At 41.9% G+C, this 21,792-nt stretch overlaps 1 protein-coding gene across 1 annotated transcript in view; it reads right to left on the reverse strand.

Moving 5' to 3' along the window:
* The window catches only part of LOC122676131 (ceruloplasmin-like), a 39,162-nt gene extending 20,393 nt beyond the window's left edge, over window positions 1–18,769 (reverse strand). Inside the window, exons 1-11 of the mRNA XM_043875471.1 lie at window positions 18,613–18,769; window positions 17,312–17,562; window positions 15,218–15,430; window positions 14,568–14,738; window positions 13,046–13,288; window positions 9,780–9,945; window positions 7,004–7,134; window positions 6,408–6,548; window positions 5,916–6,127; window positions 3,487–3,637; window positions 2,672–2,884 (exon numbers count right to left, since the gene is read on the reverse strand). Of these exons, the coding sequence (XP_043731406.1) occupies window positions 2,672–2,884; window positions 3,487–3,637; window positions 5,916–6,127; window positions 6,408–6,548; window positions 7,004–7,134; window positions 9,780–9,945; window positions 13,046–13,288; window positions 14,568–14,738; window positions 15,218–15,430; window positions 17,312–17,562; window positions 18,613–18,767 (2,047 nt within the window). The 5' untranslated portion in view covers window positions 18,768–18,769. The remainder of the gene's footprint in view (window positions 1–2,671; window positions 2,885–3,486; window positions 3,638–5,915; window positions 6,128–6,407; window positions 6,549–7,003; window positions 7,135–9,779; window positions 9,946–13,045; window positions 13,289–14,567; window positions 14,739–15,217; window positions 15,431–17,311; window positions 17,563–18,612) is intronic.
* Between the last annotated feature and the right edge of the window lie 3,023 nt (window positions 18,770–21,792).

Raw genomic sequence — 21,792 nt, forward strand, 5'->3', positions numbered from 1 at the left:
TATGGATTAAGGAAAATGTAGGACAGTGTAAGGAGTATTGAGAATTCTGGATGCATGTGTGGAGGGAGGGGGCAATGAACAATACGTTCTACAACGACCAGGGTAGGTCTCGATGGGTGAGTGACATGTGGGCAAAGATTCACAAGAGGTGGATGGTGGATCTACAGGAAGGGCGATCCGGGAAGAGGAAACAGATATCATCATTCCCTTCTGAGAGTCTGATTGGTGTGTTTGAAGGCCATCTAAGAAGCCTGGGGGTCTGGGTTAGGGTGAGCACGGCTGAGGGTCCTAGGAGCCAGGATGGGGGGGATGGAGGACAAGTCACACAGGCTCTCGTGGGCCGCTGAAAACTCTGTAGCCTTAACTCCGAGTCTACGAGTGACCTAAGAACATTCTGGCAGTTGCGCTGATAACAGACTACAGTGGGCAAGGGAAGAGGGAAGGAGACTTGGTAGAAGGCTCCTACAATGCCCCACAACGGATGATGACGTTGGATCAGAGAGGTAGTGCGGGGGTAGTGAAGGGAAGTTGGAGGAAATCAGAATAATATGTTCTTACTAAGAACCCCGAACAATGACCCCAAGGGAAACGAACCACTTCAACCACAATAGTGACAAACTCCAGCACGGATCAGCCCAGAAAATTGCACCTAAATTCCAGCAGTCTTTTATTTTGGTAATTCTAGGCCCTTCATGGTCTGACTTTGTTTCTGTGAATACTGATATCACCTTCATCAGCCCTAGCATTCTCTCTCGGCTCTGCACGTGCTTCTGAGGTTATGGTCACTTTCTGTGGAGGCGAGGCGTGAAGAAGACGGGCGTGGAAGCATACTCTTCAGACTGAGAGGGTTGGGGAAAGAGGACATGTTTAGAAAACAGTGACTGCATACAGCACAGCGCTTGACATGGCCGTGTGTTTACTGCGGTGGACGCTGTTTGCCAAAGAGGAGAAAAAGCAGACTACCTTTTTTTTTTTAAGACCAGGGTAACTTCTACAGGGAAAAGGAGAGGAAGAAGTGGGAGGGGATGGATGATAACTTGCCACCAGGTGAGTGAGGGCAGCAGAAAAGAGAGAGTGGTGAAGGAAGACCTTTCTTTTTTCCTTGTGATTACTTCTTTTTGGATGATCATTTAAAAATATTATTTTTTAAAGTGTAGTTGATTTTAAAGTGTAGTTTTTAAAGTGTATGCCAGATGTTTCTGGCATACAATAATGATTCAGTAATATGCATATATCTGTGCATATATATATATACACACACACATATATATATTTCAGAATCTTTTCCATTATGGGTTATTACAAGATATGGCATATGGTTTCCTGTGCTGTAAGTAGGTCCTTGTTGTTTATCTATTTTATACATAGTACTGCATATTTATCCCCCTTTCTCCTTTGATAAACAAAATTTGTTCTCTATGTCTATGAGCCTACTTCTATTTTGTAAAGAAGTTCACTTGTATCATTTTTTTAGATTCCACCTGTAAGTGATATCACATGATATTTGTTTTTCTCTGTCTGACTTACTTCACTTAGTATAATAATGTGTGGCTGAATAATCTTCTGATTACTCATAATAACCAACATTGTTTGTTTGGAAAGTAGAATAAAAATTTTTGAAATGTAAATATATAGTCAGATGAATTTGTGATATCACAAAGAGTTAAGATACAAATCCATGGTATTTATAGAGTAATTCATTTATTGTAGGGCTTCTCACATAGCTCAGTTGGTAAAGAATCCCCCTGCAATGAAGGAGACCTGGGTTCGATCCCTGGGTTGGGAAGATCCCTGGAGATGGAAAAGGCTACCCACTCCAGTTTTCTGGTCTAGAGAATTCCATGGACTGTATAGTATAGTCCATGGGGTCACAAAGAGTCAGACATGACTGAGCGACTTTCACTTTGACTTGTTTGTTGTATAGCCAGTATTCAACTGGTGTCAGGACTTTTTGACCATAAAGGGTTTTGTTTGCTTGTTTATTTTTTGTTAAGGTATATCTGTAGGATGAAAGAAAATACTAAAATTTTAAGTCTAATATATTCCAGACCCTTTACTACACTGCATCCATCTCGTATGGTTGTGTTTATTGCTTTTTATGGATTGTGAATTATTACAATCCCTGTTTTATAGATGAGGGTATCAGATTGAGAGGAGAGGGGAGGCTCCTCGGATTCCCTTAACAATTTTCTGATACAAGGTGCCTTTAAAAAACTGCCAGAAGTAGTCACCCTCACTGAAGTAAAAACATTTCCCAAGGGGGCGAAACTAGCCAGGAGAGGAGTAAGAGAGGAAGGCGGGAGAGAGGAGGGTGAGGCTGATGATGGAGGGAGACCCGGGAAACAAAAGGACAGAGGAGTAAGAAATGCAGCAGATAATGGAATGAAAGCAAATTAAAACGCTTCACAGCATCTTCATTGCTTTCGAAAAGTAGATTTAGGGCCTGATACCTGGGAAGATAAAAATGGAGAGGGCTGAGAGGGTTTTTGTGTGCAGGAAAATGATATACTAACACTCCTACCAATTAAATGGAGCAGGGCAAAAGTATGTTTAAACACTATTTGGATAACTTCCTTTTTTCCTGTACAAACAATATTCAGTGCATACTGAAGACATTGCTTTTTCATAGTTTGGGCATATTTCAGGCTGATGGAGAAGATCCACAACTTACCTGTGGAATCAGGTGTCATAAGAAGTGTTTGGGAGATATGGGGATTCACAACTACGGTGTCATCCCTTGATCCTAAGGAAGTGAAGGTATTTCCTGAAAAATATATCCCATGTAAGTCTTGACTTGATCCCACACTAAGAACATGCCATGAAACATTGTCTCCTAAGCACATATTTAGTCCAGGCAGATTTCCATACATGTATCCATTTATGGCTGCAAGACATTTGTGACAAAGAAAAGATTGTTTAATTTATTGGTTCTTGACATCTCCTGGAACTCACCCAAGGACTCTTCACTAAGCAGTTCATTCATGTAAGATATCAAGATTACCCAAGCCAACCCCTTCTTTTTAGATTTGATGAAACTAAGGTCAGAGAGACTTGTTCAGTGTCATGAAGCTAATGAATGAAACTGCTGAGACCAGAGTCCAAGTGTCCAGATTCTAGACCATTCTTTTCTCCCGCCACACTTTCAAGTCTTCAGAAACCAACCAACCAGCCAACTCAACAAACACCCCACCTAGCCACTCCATTACTTTGGCAATACAGAAATATGTGACTTTTCTGTATCGTATTTAGCAATAGCTAAAATAATGTATTGCACCAAAAAGGCATTGGTAAATATTTGATAGAATGTAACATAACCACCCTAGTAGGCACTGTTTTTATTGGGAAATTATATTTAAAGAAAACATGAAACATATTAGCCAACCATTGAGGGGAAAATATGTTTCTCTTAAAAAATCTGTAATTCTTTAGGCCTAGTGAAATTAAACTGCTTAATACATTTATCTTTTAAGTTAAGTGTTCTCTTACAATGCATCTTGTTAGCGTCTTGGAAGTTTGGATCCTCTGTATCCACATTTTCAGGGTCTGTGGTAAATATCCTGATATTTTTATGTAAGAGATAACTTTTATTTTCATCAAATATTGTGGGAAGTAGGTAAAATTCTTTGTCTATTCCTTTCTGTGGATGAGAATAGAAAAAATAAACAGACACAAAATATGCGTAGTACATATTCAAAGTCTAGTCAAATGGTCGGCCCTCGTATAGGATTTCCCATGCAATGGGATTTGTATGTTCCTGGAAAAACTGATCAATTAACTTCCCCACTTATGGACTTTTTATACAAATGTATGAATCCCAGTGAATAGATTTATCACAGAACTAAGAAGTTAGGAGAAATCTCTACCACTGTCTTCATGTAAAGCTCTTACTCTAGGGACCCCCTATATCTTAACTCCATAAAACTAAACACTATAATCACAGATGTTTATAGTGGCTTCTCTTGGAAGCTTTGTAAAAAGGAAGTTAAATAAAATGTTTTCAATTCTAGAAAGTCTATATTTTAGGGTTTATGAAGAAATATATGTATATATTTATATTTTTGGATAATGTAGAAAAATTATATGTACTATAAAATTTTGAAGCTATATGATTTTCATTATATAGGTGACTATAAATACAAGTCATATTTTAAAATAAAATATACATTCAATTTTATATATTTACACTGGGGATTTATAAGGCTTTCTTGTTGTTCTTTCATTGCTAAAATGTGTCTGACTCTTCTGTGACCCCACAGACTGTTGCCCAGCAGGCTGCTCTGTCCGTGGGATTTCCCAGGCAGAAATGCTGGAGCGGGTTGCTCTTTCCTTCTCCAGGGGATCTTCCTGGCCCAGGGATCGAACCTGAGTCTCCTTTATTGCAGGAGGAGTCTATACCAACTGAGCCAGCTGGGAAGCCCTTTCAAGGCTTTCCAACACATGAATTAGAAAAGAACCTGGATATTACTTCACCTGTGAGTGAAGAACAAGGGAAATTCACTCATTAAGCATTTACTGAGCACCTACTACATGCCACAGAAGGACTGGATTTGTTACCAAAAATTTAATAAAACCCTATCTATGGCTTCAAGGCACCTGGAGTCTAGTGGGAGAGACAGGCCAGTAAAATAAGTGCCTGGGGAAGTGCTCTAAGAGGCTTCCCAGGTGGCTCAGTGATAAAGAATCTGCCTGTGCAGGAGACACGGGTTCAATCCCGTGGTCAGGAAAGTCCCCTGGAGAAGGAAATGGCAACCCGCGCCAGTATTCTCGCCTGAAAAATCCCATGGACGGAGGAGCCTGGCGGGCTCTTGGGGTCGCAAAGAGCCAGACACAGCTGAAGTGACAGCACAAACCGACAGAAGGAGTCACGGTAACCTGCAGGAGCTTGAACGAACTTTAGTCGGGGAATATTGTTTGAAGAAAATGAAGGGGCCCTCAGTCTGAGTTTTTATTAAAAACTCTCCCCTTTTAGCAGGTAAAACCGTGAGGAAAGTCTGTTCCAGACAGAGAGAAGAAGGGCAAAATCAAAGAGACGTGAACCAGCCATCCTTACTCAGGACTAACAGGCTCGCTTTGCAGTAAGACCAGAAAGCAGTGTGCAGGGTGGGGGGCGGGCGGAGCATGGATCTGGAAGGATCCATGGGGTCTGATATGCTGCATTCTGAGCCAACAGACCGTAGGGTGAGTTTTAGGGTCGAGAGTGCTACAATCTGATTAGAAAGGGAGGAATGTGGAGCTATGCTGAAGCAGAATGGAAGCGGGGATAGGCGTTAGGAGGCTACAGGAATTCAGAAAGAGATGATGCTGCCACAAATGAGGCAGTGGGATCAGAGAGCCAGTGACCAACGCTGGAGGTGAGAAACAAGGAGTTGTTGATCGAAGTCCTGGGCTTGCTGGCGTCCTTCTCTAAGACACAGGACAGAGGAAAAAGAGATGGCTCAGAGAGGGGTGGGACAGGCCGTGGCTGCCTAGAGGGAGATGAGGAGGTAAATCAGTCAAGTGCGGACTTCCCTGGTGGTCCAGGGGTTGGTACTTTGCCTTCCGACACAGGAGATGTGGTTTGGACCTTTGGTAGGGGAGCTCAGATCCCACATGCCTCGTGGCCAAAACCCCAAAACATAAAAAACCAGAAGCCATACTGCAACAAATTCAATAAAGACTTTAAAAGTGGTCCACATCAAAAAAAAATCTTAAAGAAGTAAAAGAACAGTCCAGCAGAATTAAAGGCGTCTGAAACACGCCAGGGTGGATATTCACTGGCACGAGAAGACGCAGGCCTGAAGCTGAGGAAAGAGGAAAACCGAGAGACACGGGCACACCAAAGCTGGAGGTGCCCTCTGCACACTGCCTTTCCCCTGAAGACCTGCTTCAGGCAGCCTCTCACCACGGCACCCCGGACAGAGGTCCCATCACTTAACCTGTTGGCCGTCCTCTCCAAGACTTCCGTTTCTGCACACGAGAAGAGGCCCTATGAGGCCGCTGTTGATGCCTCTTTTAAAATTCACCGAGGAGAAGTATGACCAGGTCAGACAGTTGGGGTCTGTGGAAGTGGGTCCCACACCTATTGGAACTTCCCATGTATAAACGAATGTTGCCCCAGGATTTACATACGAGGAGGGTGATGGGGTACCTAGTAAGAAAGAAACATTTGTGAAATAGGACCTAGGATCCAAAGTACCCTAGTCTAGCCTGGGAGATCTCTGAGATCACAGACTCTGTCCTGCTCACACTGTCGTACTTTGGGTGACAGCTGGATAGGGCCAAAGGACACCCTCTGCCACCGTAAGTACACAGATCTGTGATGATGTGGAAAGTAGGCTGCCCAAGGATTTTAGGAGGAGTCTGATTTTCTTGCGGACACTGTATTGCTGTCTGCCTTGCTTGTGCCTGTGTTGGGCTGTGGTACTTGCCTCCTCCCGGCGTTCTGTAGAAGGAGCCCTCATTGTTCTTGTTGTAAAGCAATCCATGGGGGTGAATGCTGAGCGGCTCGGAAGCGTTGTTGTAGAAAGTGACCTGGATGATCTGCCCCACTTCTGCCTTGATGACAGGGCCTGGAAACCAACAGAGGTAGCAGTTGTCCTTGGTGTTCACAAATGTCATTTTCACGTTGTGTTACTTGGGTGAGGTTCCTCTAGGAACAAATTAAAGGGATGATGCCATGAACCAGAAATATGTCCAATGAAAAATCTAGGTGATGCAGGAGCTTAGAAACACACACAGATTTGCAGGGACAAAAAAAAGTGTAGTTTCAACTTGGGTGAATCCCGCCAGACTCCTCTGTCCATGGGACTCTCCAGGCAAGAATATGGGAGTAGGTTGCCATTTCCTTCTCCAGGGGATCTTACCAACCCAGGGATTGATACTGGTCTCCTGCATTGCAGGCAGGCTCTTTACCATTTGAACCACCAGAGAATCCCCAAAACTGTGAGTTGGTGAATACTCTTTTGATGGCACAGAATATGTATAAATTGTGCTTATAATCCCACAAGCTATGAAATAATTTTACCAAGGAATCCAAGGTGTGTTGCTTTTGCCTTCTGGGTTTGGAAGGAAGCATCTGTGTATTCAAAGTAAACTAGTTTTTTGTAAGTTCCTCCGATTCTGCTTGGGCCTTGTTCAAAATAGAAGCGGGATTCACTGTGCAGAGAAAGTAAAACAGAGAACTTTAAAATTGACAATGACCACGTGAAAAGAAAGCAAGAACCTGCATGCATCTGTTTTAAGTACTTGTAACCTATTTGCGGAAAACTCAGCAGTGGCTACAAGACAGGCAAAGGTGTTTTTGTTCCAATCTCAAAAAAGGACAATGCCAAAGGATGTTCAAACTACCATACAATTGCACTCATTCCACATGCTAGCAAGGTTATGCTCAAAATCCTTTTTGTGAAGATTTTAGTGAAGAGGAACTAAAGAGCCCCTTGATGAGGGTGAAAGAGGAGAGTGAAAAAGCTGGCTTAAAACTCAACATTCAAAAACTAAGATAATGGCATCACTTCACGGCAAATAGAAGGGGGGAAAATGGAAGCAGTGACAGATTTTCTTTTCTTGGGCTCCCAGATCACTATGGATGGCGACTGCAGCCATGAAATTAAAAGATGCTTGCTCCTTGGAAAGAAAGCTATGACACACCTAGACAGCACATTAAAAAGCAGAGACATTGCTTTGTTGACAAAGGTCCATCTAGTCAAAGCTATGGTTTTTCCAGTAGTCGTATATGGATGTGAGAGTTGGACTAAAGAAGGCTGAGAACAAAAGAATTGATGCTTTCGAATCAAGGTGCTTGAAAGACTTTTTAGAGCTTTGCAGCTCAACTGGTAAAGAATCTGCCTGCAATGTGGGAGACCTGGGTTTGATCCCTGGGTTGGGAAGATCCCTTGGAGAAGGGAAAGGCTACCCACTCCAGTATTCTGGCCTGGAGAATTCCATGGACTACAGTCCATGGGGTCGCAAAGAGTCAGACATGACTGAGTGACTTTCACTTTCACTTTTGGACTGGAAGGAGATCAAACCTTTCAGTCCTAAAGGAAATCAACCCTGAATATTCATTGGAAGGATTGATCATGAAGCTCCACTGGGCCATCTGATGTGAAGAGATGACTCATTGGAAATGACCCTGATGCTGGGAAAGATTGAAGGCAGGAAGAGAAGGGGACGACAGAGGATGAGATGGTTGGATGGCATCACCGGCTCAATGGACCTTAATTTGAGCAAACTCTTGGGAGACAGTGAAGGACTGAGGAGCCTGGTGCACTGCAGCCCATGTATTGCAAAGAGTCAGACATGACAGAGGCTGAACCATAGTGATGTATTTACAAAAATAATGCATGCTCATTGTAGAGAATTTGGAAAATAAAAAAATATATATAACAAAAAATTTAAGATCTTCATAATTCCACTGTCTCTATATAATCACTATCAACATTTTTAGTCTTTTGTCTGTACATGTATACAAGTCTCTGTCTGTAGACTATCTATTAGTTTATCTATACATTTTTCTTTTGGAATAAAATTTTAAAAACATTAAGTCTGATTTTTTTTAAGGCAGGTAGTAATAAACATTGCCTTTAAAACAACTGTGTTGAGATGCTAGAGTACTGAGATGAGAGATGTCATTCTTAACTTTTTAATTCTATTGTAATAACATAAAATGAGGATAAGTGTTTCCTAGGAGGAAATAATGGCTTGCAATGCTGAGACAGCACCAAATTTCATAACCAGGAGAATCATGTGAGCTGAAAGAATCTATTAATTCATACTTATTTTAGTCAATATAAAATGAGAGTTGAATCTAATTTTTGTTCTAAGCCCTGATAAGCTTCTCATAATTAACACAAAATTTCCATTACACAGATTGAATAATTTGTTGATGAGCTTTAAAGTAAAAAAAGAAAATATTCATTTGATAGAACATTCTCAGTTTTCTTAAATTTTCTATGAGTAAATTTAAAAAATAAATACTATGGGGAATATTACTTTCTGGTGGTTATAGAACTTGATATTTTCTGACATAAAACTTTCATTCAATAGACTAAAAGAATTACAACTCCTGTAATCTTCAAGTTGGTAAATATATTTAGCAGTAAGACTATAGAAAAACTTTTTGTGCACTTCCAAATGCTGATACCACAGTAATGTATTTTAGTCTTAGTTTTTGGTTATCAAAGAAATAATTGGTAATATATTCTTAGGTGTTATTGAGTAAATATATATATAAATATATATATTGAGTAAATATATATATATTGAGTAAATATATATATATTGAGTAAACATATAAACATATATATGGTATTGAGTAAATATACATATATATTGAGTAAATATATATATAGTCAATATATATATTGAGTAAATAAATATACATATATATATATAATATGATTTAAGGATGACACAAGAAATAATTGACTATACCCTCAGATCTTAGCAGGAAAGTACAAGTTACACATGAGGAATATTTTTGAATTTTTGTAAAATTCCTAGTGACAACATAATTCACTATGTTTTTAAATATCTCACAATTATAAACAAATCCATTTTAAAATTTAATGCTAAGAAAAAGATGAGAAGTATGTTTTTCTTTGCAGTGGCTTCTAAGGCATTTAGAGAAAAACGTTGTATAGCAATGATCCTTCAGCTGAATATTTCCCAATTATTGTTATAATTATTTTATCAGTATCTTTTTATTATAAAATGCCTAAGCCCTTGTAGAAATAGCTAGGTTATGAAAAAGTCCAATTATCTTTATTTAACCATAAATATTTTAATCACTGAATCATTACCTTCCAGCTTCTGTTAAACTATTTCCACTGAAGAAATCTATGCCAGATGGTGCATAGTCCCAGAAAATTTCTCTAGCAGCAATGTAATAATGAACAACTTGTGTCCCTGTAACATCTGCTGAAGACTTTTGGCAATCCCTTACAATAAAGAAAGCCTGCATAGTCTCTGAAAAATAGTAAATCCAAGTAGAGAATGTTATGAAAACATTAAAACATTTTTCTTAGTCCGTATATATATATTTTAAAATTGTAGCGAACAACATTGCAACTTCCCTTTCTTTTGAGAAATTTGAGGTATTTTATTTACGGAATCTGTTAAAATCCTGAAATGTATGAAGCAAGTATAAGACTCAGGATGCCAAAGTGAATGTTGAGGAGTGTATATCAGTGGAGATTAATAACCAGCGCTGGACCAACTCCTGAGGAATGTGGTACCTGCCTACTGAGAGGAATTTGAGTCTGTTTAATCAAAAGTATCTTCCCTTATGGTTCTGAAGGTGTTACCATTAATTACTAGATTAACTAGTTGGCAGGCAGGAAGAAAATCAAGGCAGGTACGTTTCCATGAGAGCATCAGTGGTGGGAGTGTAAATTCATACAGACTTCTCGGAAGGTGATTAGGCAGCCTTTGTTAAAATTAAGAACGCTTCCATTAAAAACTTTCGCTTCTTTCGGTTAGGCAAGACAAAAATTTGCACAGACATAAAAAGATACAAATAAACAGTGGCTAGCTATAACACTGTTAGTGACTTAAATGGGAAGGAAATCCAAAAAAAGGGGGATTTACATATATGTATAGCTGAATCACTTTGCTGTACAGAAAAAACTAATAACATTGTGAATAAACTATGCTTTAAAAATCGTAAAAATAAAACAAAAAATAAAGGAGTAGCTTTATTTGGGGAATGTCACGGAAGAGATTCTCGCCTGGAGAATTCCATGGACAGAGGGACTTAGCGGGCTGCAGTCCATGGGGTCGCAGAGAGTCGGATGCGACTAACACACACAAACACACACAGTGAACCGAGAAAGTGAAAGCAATTGAGATGTCTATCAATAGCTGAATGGTTAAATAAATCAGGCTACGTCTCAAACAAACACAGAAAACGGTACAGCTATTTAGAAAAGCAGGCTAGACACACATATGGATACCAAGTGGTATCCTCCTTACCAAGTGGAAGGAGGGGAGGGGGTGGTATTGGAAGATTGGGGTTACATATATACACTATTGATACGATGCGTAAAATAGATAACTAAAGAGAACCTCCTGTAGAGCATAGGGAACGCTCCTCAGTGCCCTGGGTGAACTCAATGGGCAAGGAATCCAAAAAGAGGGGATATATGTCTCTGTACATGTGTAGCTAAATCACTTAGCTGTAAGTAGAAGTCACACAGCACTGTAAAGCAACTATATGATAAAAATTTGAAAAATAAAACTTAAAAAATAAAAGAGTAGCTTAGAAGTGTAGGGAATGTCATGGAGAAGATTTCGACATATGGATGAGTGAAGAAAGCAAGCAGCAGAAGATAGAAAAACCTATTGTATACAAATAATAAGCTACTTTTTTAAAAGGTAATAGTTAAATAAAACCTATTATATGGGGCGTGATCTACTTATTTAAAACAGTACCTGTGCATTTTTATTTCTAAGTTTTCATGTATGTTGTATGAAAGTGCATAGTAAACAGCTTTGCGAGGATTCACAAATACACATTGGTGTAAACACAAATGGCTTACAGGGATTATTCACTGGAGAGGGAACTGGGATGGTGGTGGGATAGGGCTGGACTAATGGCACAGTCTTAAACTATTCCTCCAAAGATGAATGCTAAATCTGATTTGTGTATGTGTGTGCGCGCTAATTTTGGTGGTGTAAGCACTTTCCTGTGGCCAAATTTGAAGCGACCACACGTTTATCACCTGGTTTATTTAATTCTCAACTCTCTGGAGCTCCTAAGATGTGGTTCTCATATACCACATTAGACTTTCACTCTTTCTGCCTGCTGCCTTCACCAAATTCTCCCCTCCCTCCACTCCTTCCTCTTTGCTTTCTTCCTTTCTTTCCAGCAAGTCTATTCATGCATTCTTACAATTGCTAAAAACAAAACAAATCAAACAAACCAAGAAACCAAAAACAAACAAACAGACAAAAAAAAAAAAAACCACCCCAAACTACACCATGGGGAGAGAAACACAGGGAAGTCTATGTCGTCCACTAGCCAAGCGTTTTTGGTTGTGTCCAGGGTTGACCCTATCTTTCCTGCAGAGTTGAAGAGGCGAGACCTGTCTTAAGGTCTTGAAGATCTGCCCTTATAGATGGGCAACATCTATAAATGAGGTCAAGAGGAGGAGTGGGTCTGGTGTACATTTTAACCTTTAAAACATATTTTAAGACAATGTTCCTTTCTAAGTGAGAACTCTTGCATTAATATTAGATTCTGTCCTTGAGTTACAATAGCCGTGTGTGGGTCTCCTTTTTCTCACAGCCCTCAGAGGGAGGGACACAGCATGCAGGAAATCCCAATAAGTACGTGTGCTTTAGTCATTTAAACAGTTAATTGAAGTGTGATGCTGACCAAAGTATGGGACTTAGAAATAAGAAAGGTTTTGATCAGAGAAGTAAATCCCATTTTTTCTAAAAAACGGAGAAAAGTTAAATTCTTCAGTTCAAGTAACAACTGTGTTTTCTGACTGAAAAATCATACAAAACATTTACATGATTGCAAGGATAGTTTAGTCAGATTTAAGAATAGAGAAGATCAGTAATTTCACAAGGGGCCTTTCTATCATTAAACATGAAGGGTGACTGAAGAGGGAAATAAACCAGGAAGCCATTACTGGGTACTGGTTCAGAATTTGCACAACACTTGGGCCTGTATAATTTCTGACTCTCACGAGGTTTGGGGTTAGTGTTTCAACCTCTTGGAACTTGTCTTCTCAATTTAAAAAAGAAGAGTAACTACATGTGCTCTGTCAGACACTCAAGGCTCTTGTAAGGCTCACTGGCTAATAAACACATACTTTTTTTTTTGGTAAAAACAGCAACAAAAATAATCCCTGTATGACTAAAAGGGTTTATTACCATAAAGTTGAAAGTGTCAGAGACCTGAGTTCTGGTTTTGACCGTGTTACTGACTTTCCGAAAGGCAATCCTGTCACCTGCCTAATGGTGACATCTTTCCCCATTTGCAAGATGAGGAGTCTGTTATGGGTCATAACACTGAGAGTCCCCTGACCCTGTATTATGTAAAAGGAATAAATCCTACCATGTATCCGACAGTCCAGCAGCCACTCTCCAACACCCTTGGCCACCATGAAGGCATCACGCATGGAGGCGGGGAAGACGATAATGGTGTCTCTTCTGTGAGTCTGAGATATCAGAGTCTGTCCGTGGAAGTAGATGGGGTGTATGTCCAACAGGCTACCCATACTGATTAAATGCCACTTGACCCTGTCCTCTGCACACATGGTGAGACCAGGTAGATTTCCGTACAAGTATCCATTTATCGCTGAAAGCAGATGTAAATTAACCCGTCGAGCAAGCATGTCACATCAAGGCCACATGGTGTATAGCCTATACGTTTCCTTATCACATCACTCCGGCAGTGCCAGCCTTGTTCTCATGCATAATCTGCAACAGGATTTCGTTCGTTTCCCCCCAAAAGGAGGCTATAAACATTACCTCTGATTAAAGCTGAGGGCAACACGCACTTAAGGGCAAGAGGAAGAAAGCTAGGCTGCACGATAGGAAACAGTGAAAAGGGGAGAAGAATAGAAAGAAGCGAAGTCTGTGGAAGAAGGAAACAGAGCTGAGGGTAACTGCGATGACAAGAGCACCTTTTCTGAAAAGTTCTACGTCAAAACACATTCCCATGAAAGAGCTGCTCAGTTTTGTCTTTGTTCTTCCGTAATATTTTATTACCCTAAAGTCACATATGTGGGGACTTCCCTGGCGGGCCAGTGGTTAAGGATCCAGCTTGCAAGGTAGGCGACACGGGTTTGGTCCCTGGTCCGAAACTAAGACCCCACAGGCCGTGAAGCAACCAAACGCTGAGGCCACGGCTACTGAGTCCCGGGCACCACAACATAAGGCCCCACAGGCCGCGGCTCAGGTCTGACATAGCCCAACGAACATTCCAAAAATTACAGCTCTCTGTTGTCACCATCCGTCTTTATCAATGTCAGATGTTAGGAAAACAATGCATCTATCTAACTCCACTTGCTACGACACTTTGGAAACCGGCAGGATTTTCTCGATGCCTTCATAGCAACACTGAGCTTCCCTGATAGCTCAGATGGCAAGGAATCCGCCTGCAATGTGAGAGACCCCGGCTGGATGCCTGGGTGGGGAAGATCCGCTGGAGAAGGGATAGGCTACCCACTCCAGTATTCTTGGGCTTCCCTTTTGGCTCAGCGGGTGAAGAAACCGCCCACAATGGAGGAGACTTGGGTTTGATCCCTGGGTTGGGAAGATTCCCTGGAGAAGGGAAAGGCTACCCACTCCAGTGTTCTGGCCTGGAGAATTCCATGGACTGTATAGTCCATGGGGTCGGAAAGAGTCTGACACGACTGAGCGACTTTCACTTCCACTTTCTTACACAGCAAAAACGGCGTGTTCAGTGTCTGACTCTTTGCAACCCCGTGAAACATAGCCCGCCAGACCCAGAATGAAGAACTGGGAAACAGAAACTCATCGAAGCAAACTGAAAGGAAAGGAAACCACAAAATAAAGTCATAGAAGTTAGAACTATAGGATATAAGGAATGAGAAATTTCTTCATAATCTTACAGCGCATGATGTTGCTCTCCTCGAAGTCGGGATCATTAGCATCAACTTGACCAGCTTCAGTGTACATTAGAATGTTGTCATCGATATACCAGCTACGGTTTTCATCAGTTATAGAAAACACCAGAATGAAATACTCATTGATATATTTTTCCATATCTCCATCCAGGGTTCCTAAAACGAAAAGAACGACAAAACTTACTCTTTGAGAAAATTATTTTTGCTATGAAATAAACTAGTGATTCTGATTCTGATATTCAAAATATGAAAGGAAAACCTTTCACCTCCATAGACAGAACCCTAAGGAGCTAAGAATGCAAGGAACAGGCAGTTTCTCTTCTCCCTATTTCCTCCCACCCTCTTCTCTATAGGACAAAGGTGGCAGAATTTTGTGCGAGGGTGACCCGGATGAAGATTACTGGGTTTGACTATCGTCTAGTTTCCAACCTGCCCCATTGGACTTGAATGGAGACTTTAGACTCAAGATCGCCATCTGGTGCTCAGAAGCCAAATGGCAACGTTACTTTTCTGACTGGAGAATCGAGGTCAAGACAGGAAGAGAGTTTGTTAGCAAAATTCCACTAGGAGACTGAGGGAGACCCCACAGATCCTAGTTGGCTCTATTTGCTACAGTGAGATTTTTTAAATGTTACCTCTTTTACAAGTCAGAATGGGTCCGATAAGGCCCGAAGACACATCTCTTAGGGTGTCCACATGGGAGTGGTACATCCGTGTCACGCAATTACTGTCACTGGGGCCCGGCCCCTGGTTTTCTTCTACAAACCACACGTAAGTGTATTCTGCCCCTGGCTGTAGACGGTCATCTTCCTTTTGCAGGCCCGTAGTGTTGTCTGGATAGAGAGCACCTGGAAAACGGAACTTGCGCTGTGGTCAAAGTAATCAATGGACAACATTTTTCTTAATGTGACTCATGCTTTCTGCATTAAGCCATGAAAGTATGTTAATCTGTACTTTTAGAAAGTGTGTGTTCCCCCCTTCCTATCTCCTGCCTCCTGTCTCCCTAGACTCCTCTTAGTTGGTTTCTACCTGGATGCCCAGCTTGGCCAGCTTCCAGACTTAAATTGGAATGAGTCAGGCAGCGTATTAATGGACTATCATCACCTTTATCGATAGATGCCACAAATATTCATTGTGCACCTACCATCTGCGTAGGTCTTGGATACAGAGAGTTCCTGACTTGAGCTCTGTATCATCGTCATTGCAAATCAGATTTGGGAATGAGGGCATCAGGAGCATCCACGCTACTGTTGTAGCTTGGACTCAGCCGAGTCCAACCCTTTGCCACCCCACGGACTGCAGCCCGCCAGGCTCCTCTGTCCATGGGATTTTTCAGGCAAGAATACTGGAGTGGGTTGCCATTTCCTCCTCCAGGGGATCTACCTGACCCAGGGATCCAACCCCGGGCATCAAGGTCTCCTGCTTGGCAGGCAGATTCCTCACCACTGAGCCGCCGGGGAAGCCCCGCGACAGGGCTTTACCTGCACTACATCTTCCAGAGGGCATCAGGGCATCCGTGCTACTGTACACACCACTGTGCTCAAAATGGGTCACCGACAAGGACGTCCTGAGCAGCACAGGGGCCTCTGCTCAATATTATGTGGCAGCCTGGATGGGAGGGGAGTTTAGGGGAGGATGGAATCATGTACACGTATGGCTGAGTCCTTTCGCTGTTCACCTAAAACTATCACAACACGTTAACTGGCTACGCCCCAACACAAAATAAAGTTTTTAAAAAAGAAAAAAGAGCATCTATGTTACCTACAAGCTGCCCGCTGATGTCAGGAAGTGGCCTTCAGCATGGCTGACATTGCTCTGATCTACCTTTGTTCTGAATCTGGGGCCTTGCCCTCTTCTGCTTTCTTCTTATCCTAGAATTTTGCCTCAGATCGCCACCATTTGAGGCTGGAATCTAATAACTATGAATATCATCTCCTCATTCAGTGGGAGACTTTGAAGCATGACCAGCCTCTCATCCTTAATCATCTTTTGAGGCCAACCTGCTCCATGTAGAACACAAAGCCCTATTTTGTGCTAGTATTCTCTTCCCTTCCTTTTCCCAGCACCATCAAGCGGTTGTGAGTGTGGACGTTTAGGAGAGAAGACAACTGTCTGGAAAATAGTGACTTTACCTGACACTGATGTTTTCTAAGAGGGTAACCCTCTTTCGGGAGGGATTGGGGGCAGGAGGAGGAGGGGATGACAGAGGATGAGATGGCTGGATGGCATCACCGACTCTATGGGCATGAGTTTGAGTAAACTCCGGGAGTTGGTGATGGACAGGGAGGCCTGGCGTGCTGCGATTCATGGGGTCGCAAAGAGTCAGACACGACTGAGCGACTGAACTGAACTGAACTGAACCCTCATTCACTAGAAAATGAGATGACAGGACATGGATATGAAATGGCAGGACAATATTTCTGCCAACATAACACTTAGCTCCTGAGTGTCTCCTACCCTCCAAACTTATGTATTTATTTATTTACATGAGAGAAAAGTGTGTTTTCTTTCCCAGAAGTTGAATGGGGGAGGGGGATTGTCATTCATTCATTTCAAATGAGAAATTGAAGAACAATCTGGGATACAAAAATTAGAGACATATAAAGTAAAAGTCTATATTCACCCAACCTACTCCTTTAGCTCATGATTGCCTTGCTTTTCCTGAGGTTTTGGGTTTGTACTCTTCATTAACAAACACTCAGGAACCTAAGGAGAAGGAACTCACTTACCTTCGTTATCTTTAGTGTAGCTGAGTCCATGAGGATGGAAACTATACATTCTGGAAGCATTATTTTTCACATGTACATGAATGAGGTCTCCAGTCTCTGCTTTTATGATTGGACCTAAAAATCCCAACCAGGATGGTTTTTCAATGGTGGTTTGAAATGTATCATCCGTGTACCCAAAATACAAAGCCTTTTTATAGACAGATCCTATCCTATCTTGGCTTGGTTGGAGATATGTTTTGGATTGAAACTCTCTGTAAACAAACAAACAAGCAAGAACGTTAACAAATTTTGACTGAAAAGAAACCAACATCAAATCAACTGAAACTAGAAGTAAGAATCTTTCCAGTCTAATTTCACAGAGAAAACCCAGACACTGGTGAAAATCTAGAATGAATCAGAAACAATACAATAGGCAAGGATAAGACTGGAAAGTCTGGTGAAGAGATGAAATGCAAAGGTATCAAGTCATATGCATGGCATTTCGGTTCAAATGACTTAGCAATTCTTTGTACTGAACCATGTATGGAAGGTTTCTAACCCTACTTCAGGGCTACTTTAGCTCTCAAACATTAGATCAATGCTTACAATTTAAGATTCTTTATACATTTCAATGATTCAGGGATTTGTTGGTAGAATTGGGGGCATTTTGGTGGACAAACATAGTGAATCAGAACCCCACATATAACCTTTAGATTTCTTTGTCCCAATCACCTGAACAGAAAAATCAAGAAGAGAGCTGCAATTTTTACAATCTCTGCCACAGACTCCATACCAGAAGGAAAAGCATTGTTTTAGCTCTTGAGTACCATTCATACTCATCCCTGATGCTGGAAAGACTGAAGGAGAACGGAGAAGAGGGCGTCAGAGGATGAGACAGTTGGATGGCATCACCAATGCAATGGACATGAACTTGGGCCAGCTTCGGGAGGTGATGACGGACAGAGAGGCCTGGTGTGCTGCTGTCTACGGGGTCACAAAGAGTCAGACGCAACTGAACAGCCACAACAACAACCACTTATGCAAAATCGATGATAAATACAGGCTTAGAGATGATCCCTGAAGTATGTATCGTGAAGGCAAGAGTGGCAGTAATCCCAGGAAGGAGCAGTTTCTGATTTATGTTAATAGCTGGCTTCCATGTTATGCTTATACTAAAAAACTCGAAGGAAGCAGTTCTAATAGCAAAATGTGCCCTTGAAGAGTCTCCCATGGAAACTTCTTCAGCAACGTTTCATCAGTGAATAACAATGACCAACATTTGCGTTTGATAGCAAATTTTTCAATGCGAAGGTGTTACTTACTGATCTTCTGAAAAAGGCCTTCCATTGAGCATGTTTTTACCAGTAGGAGCATAGTTCCAAGTAGTTTCTTCAATGCCTATGTAATAGTACCTATCTATTGTCCAAGCTGGAGAACTAATAAAAACCAGATAGGTCAGTGAAAAAAGGATCTTCATTTTCAAACCTAGCTCCTGGAGAGGCTAACTGCATTATGTTTCCCTTCCTTTTATAATCCACACATTCTTCCTTTATTTGTGTTCGTTTACATAAGTCAGGGTTGCATAAGAGCTCATCAAATGCTTCATCTGCATATATGTCATGTCCATTCCAAATGCATTTGGTTTTCACTAGTCAGCTCAGGTGAAATGTTGCACAACACATAGAGGATGCTGCTTCTTGACCCAGTACACCTTAGCAGTTAAGACCTTGCTTGAATTACTGAGTAGATGGGCTACACAGATTACTCATCAGCCCCTTGAGACTGTTATCTATTCCGCCTGATAGGAATCACCTCCAGGTTAGTCTAGTCTACAGATAGCCCGCTCTTTCTCAATTTCCTATGTTACCGAATCAGGTTTATTTGTCCAACGGGCAGCAAGCCAAAGGCGGAGATGCCAGGGTTTGTGGCAAAGAAAAGATTCTTACACAAAGAGGAGGACAAGTCTCACATCTGTCTCCCCAAAGCTGGGAGATCTATGAGTTAGAGAAGCAGAGTGGTCGGAGGCATGGGAAAGGTGAGCGGAGGTAAGGAGATGGTGACGTAACCGCTGTTCTGCACAGGTGCACGTGAGCGTGCTTCCCCGTGGGACACACGGCCTGAAAAGGTGGCACTAGTACGTTCTGAGGGGGAGGTTTTCGGCCCTCTGATCTCGAAAGGTCACCCGTCAGATACGTGAGCAGGCCCAGCAGAGGGCTCAGCGGTGTCTGTGGACTTGACCTGGGTAAGAGGTGACTCTGAGCTCTGAAACACAGCTTGAGCACACGCATTAAGGTGCCTGTGTTGGAGGTACTACTTACAGGAGGTGGTGAAGGGCGTCTTTTTTTTGTTAATTAATTGATTGATTTTTGGCTGTGCTGGGTCTTTGCTGCACATGGGCCTCTCATTACAGTGGCTTTTCTTGCTGAGGAACGCGGGCTCCGTGGTTGTGTTCCTTGGGCTTAGCTGTCCCTAGTATGTGGGATCTTCCTGGCCCATTGTCCTGTACGTTGACAGGTAGATTCTTAACCACTGGACCACAGGGAAGCCCCTTCATTTATTTTTTAATAACACACAAGAGCAAAGTATCTTTATACTTAAGGACAAAACAAACCAGATACAGCTCTGAAAAGAAAAGAGAGGATTATTATATTAAAAATGTTTTTTTATGAGAAGAATACATTTCCATATTACTTGATTTTAAAAATCAACAAAGTACTTGCAATTTTTAATCCTTTTTTCATTGAAAAATAATGAGAATATGAGTATCTTCCTTATAAATGACAATTACTAAATTCTACAAAGGCTAAGACATCTAGGCTGCCATATTACTAAGTTTTTCACATTTGTGAATGCTCTGGTTAGCTTGAAGAGGAAGCTAGGGAAACAGACCACTGCTTTGGGAGATTTATATGTCACCAGCAGGTTCTGGAAGAAACTCAGAGAAGCTAGGCCTGGAGGGACCATGGCGGGTGGAGAAATCAGTCCCAAGAGAGCAAGCACCCTTGGGGAAGCAGCTGAACAGGGTTGGGGAGGACCCAGGTCATGTGTGATGGGTTTCGTAGAAGAGGAGCTAGGGATGGGCTCTCTGGGCTCAGTAAGGAGATTCAGCTGGGTTGGAGCAGTTGGATGCTAGAGTCACTCACTTCGCTCTATGTGTGGAAAAACCTTACAACCTTCCCTGCCACTGCGTCTGAGACTCGCTGCCGTAGAAGGGTCCACCCATCAGACAGGGGGCAAGATGCCTTAAAAGGACTTCCAGATGTTCCTTTATCTTCTGTAATGTCTTTCCTCTTTCTTTTAGGCACATTAATTTTAGTCTGCAATGTAGATAATAGAAGAGCCATTGAGCTGGCACATTGTTCCCTCAGTAAGTTACCCCAGTAAGTCCAAAGACATCCACTGTATTCACTTCAAACAGATCTATCTCCAGTTTCCACTCTGCCATTCACTAGATGTGTGATTGGGAATGAGTTGCATGATCTTTCTGAACTCCCATCCCTTCCTACTTGTAATATGAAGTTTATAATAATTAAACTTCAGGGCTCCCCTTCTGGCCTGACACACGGTACACATTCAAAAAGAGTTAGCATGCTCCCCTGAGACAGTGAAAATGGTGTCAGTAAACGTCCATCGTTCCTTTGTTTTCTTCTCAACAAATGACTAGAACTGACTTCTCTTTGGGGAGTTGGGGTGGGGAACACTTTGTCTTGGGTAATATTATACTTTACGGCTCATTCACAGGGGAATTGGGCTTCCCAGGTGGCGCTAGTAGCAAAGAGCCCACCTGCCAATTCAGCAGACACAAGAGGCGCAGGTTCAGACCCTGGGTGGGGAAGATCCCCTGGAGGTGAGCATGGCAACCCACTCCAGTATTCTTGCCTGGAGAATCCCGTGGACTGAGGAGCCTGGCAGGCTACAGTCCACAGGGTCACAAAGAGTTGGACACGACTGAAGTGGCTTAGCACACACGCACCGATAGACAAATTATGTTTGCAGTCCTGTCCTTCTCTTCCTGCTTAGCCCATCATAGGTCAGTTTTTTGGTACAGCAGGATTTGATGTTGGTCATCATTATTTGGCTAGATTCTTGGTTGGTAGCCCAGGAACATAATGTGACTGATTTAGAGAAGCTTCACTGAATTTTGTCCCAAGATGTGAGCGCAAACACCTTGGAGAGAATTTGAATTCTCCTCTGGTTTTCCTCTTTCATAGCTGAAAATAAGCTAAAGAAATAAACTAAGCACATAAAACTATGCATAAAGACCCAGTGATAATGGAACTTTATGTTTGTAGAAAGCTTTACAATATTTAAAATACCTTACAGAAAACAAAATTATCCAATGTGATCTTCAAAACACTGTCCCCTAACTTCCCCCCTTCACACTTGTTTCACAGTTGAGGTATGGACAGCTCAAATGGCCAGGTAAGTAGCTGCAGGATGTAAACTCCCCAGTTATGGAGCCAGGATTCAAATATAAACCACTGGACTCCAAGTCAAATGTT

This window comes from Cervus elaphus, chromosome 19, assembly GCF_910594005.1.
Source record: "Cervus elaphus chromosome 19, mCerEla1.1, whole genome shotgun sequence".
Lineage (NCBI taxonomy): Eukaryota > Metazoa > Chordata > Mammalia > Artiodactyla > Cervidae > Cervus > Cervus elaphus.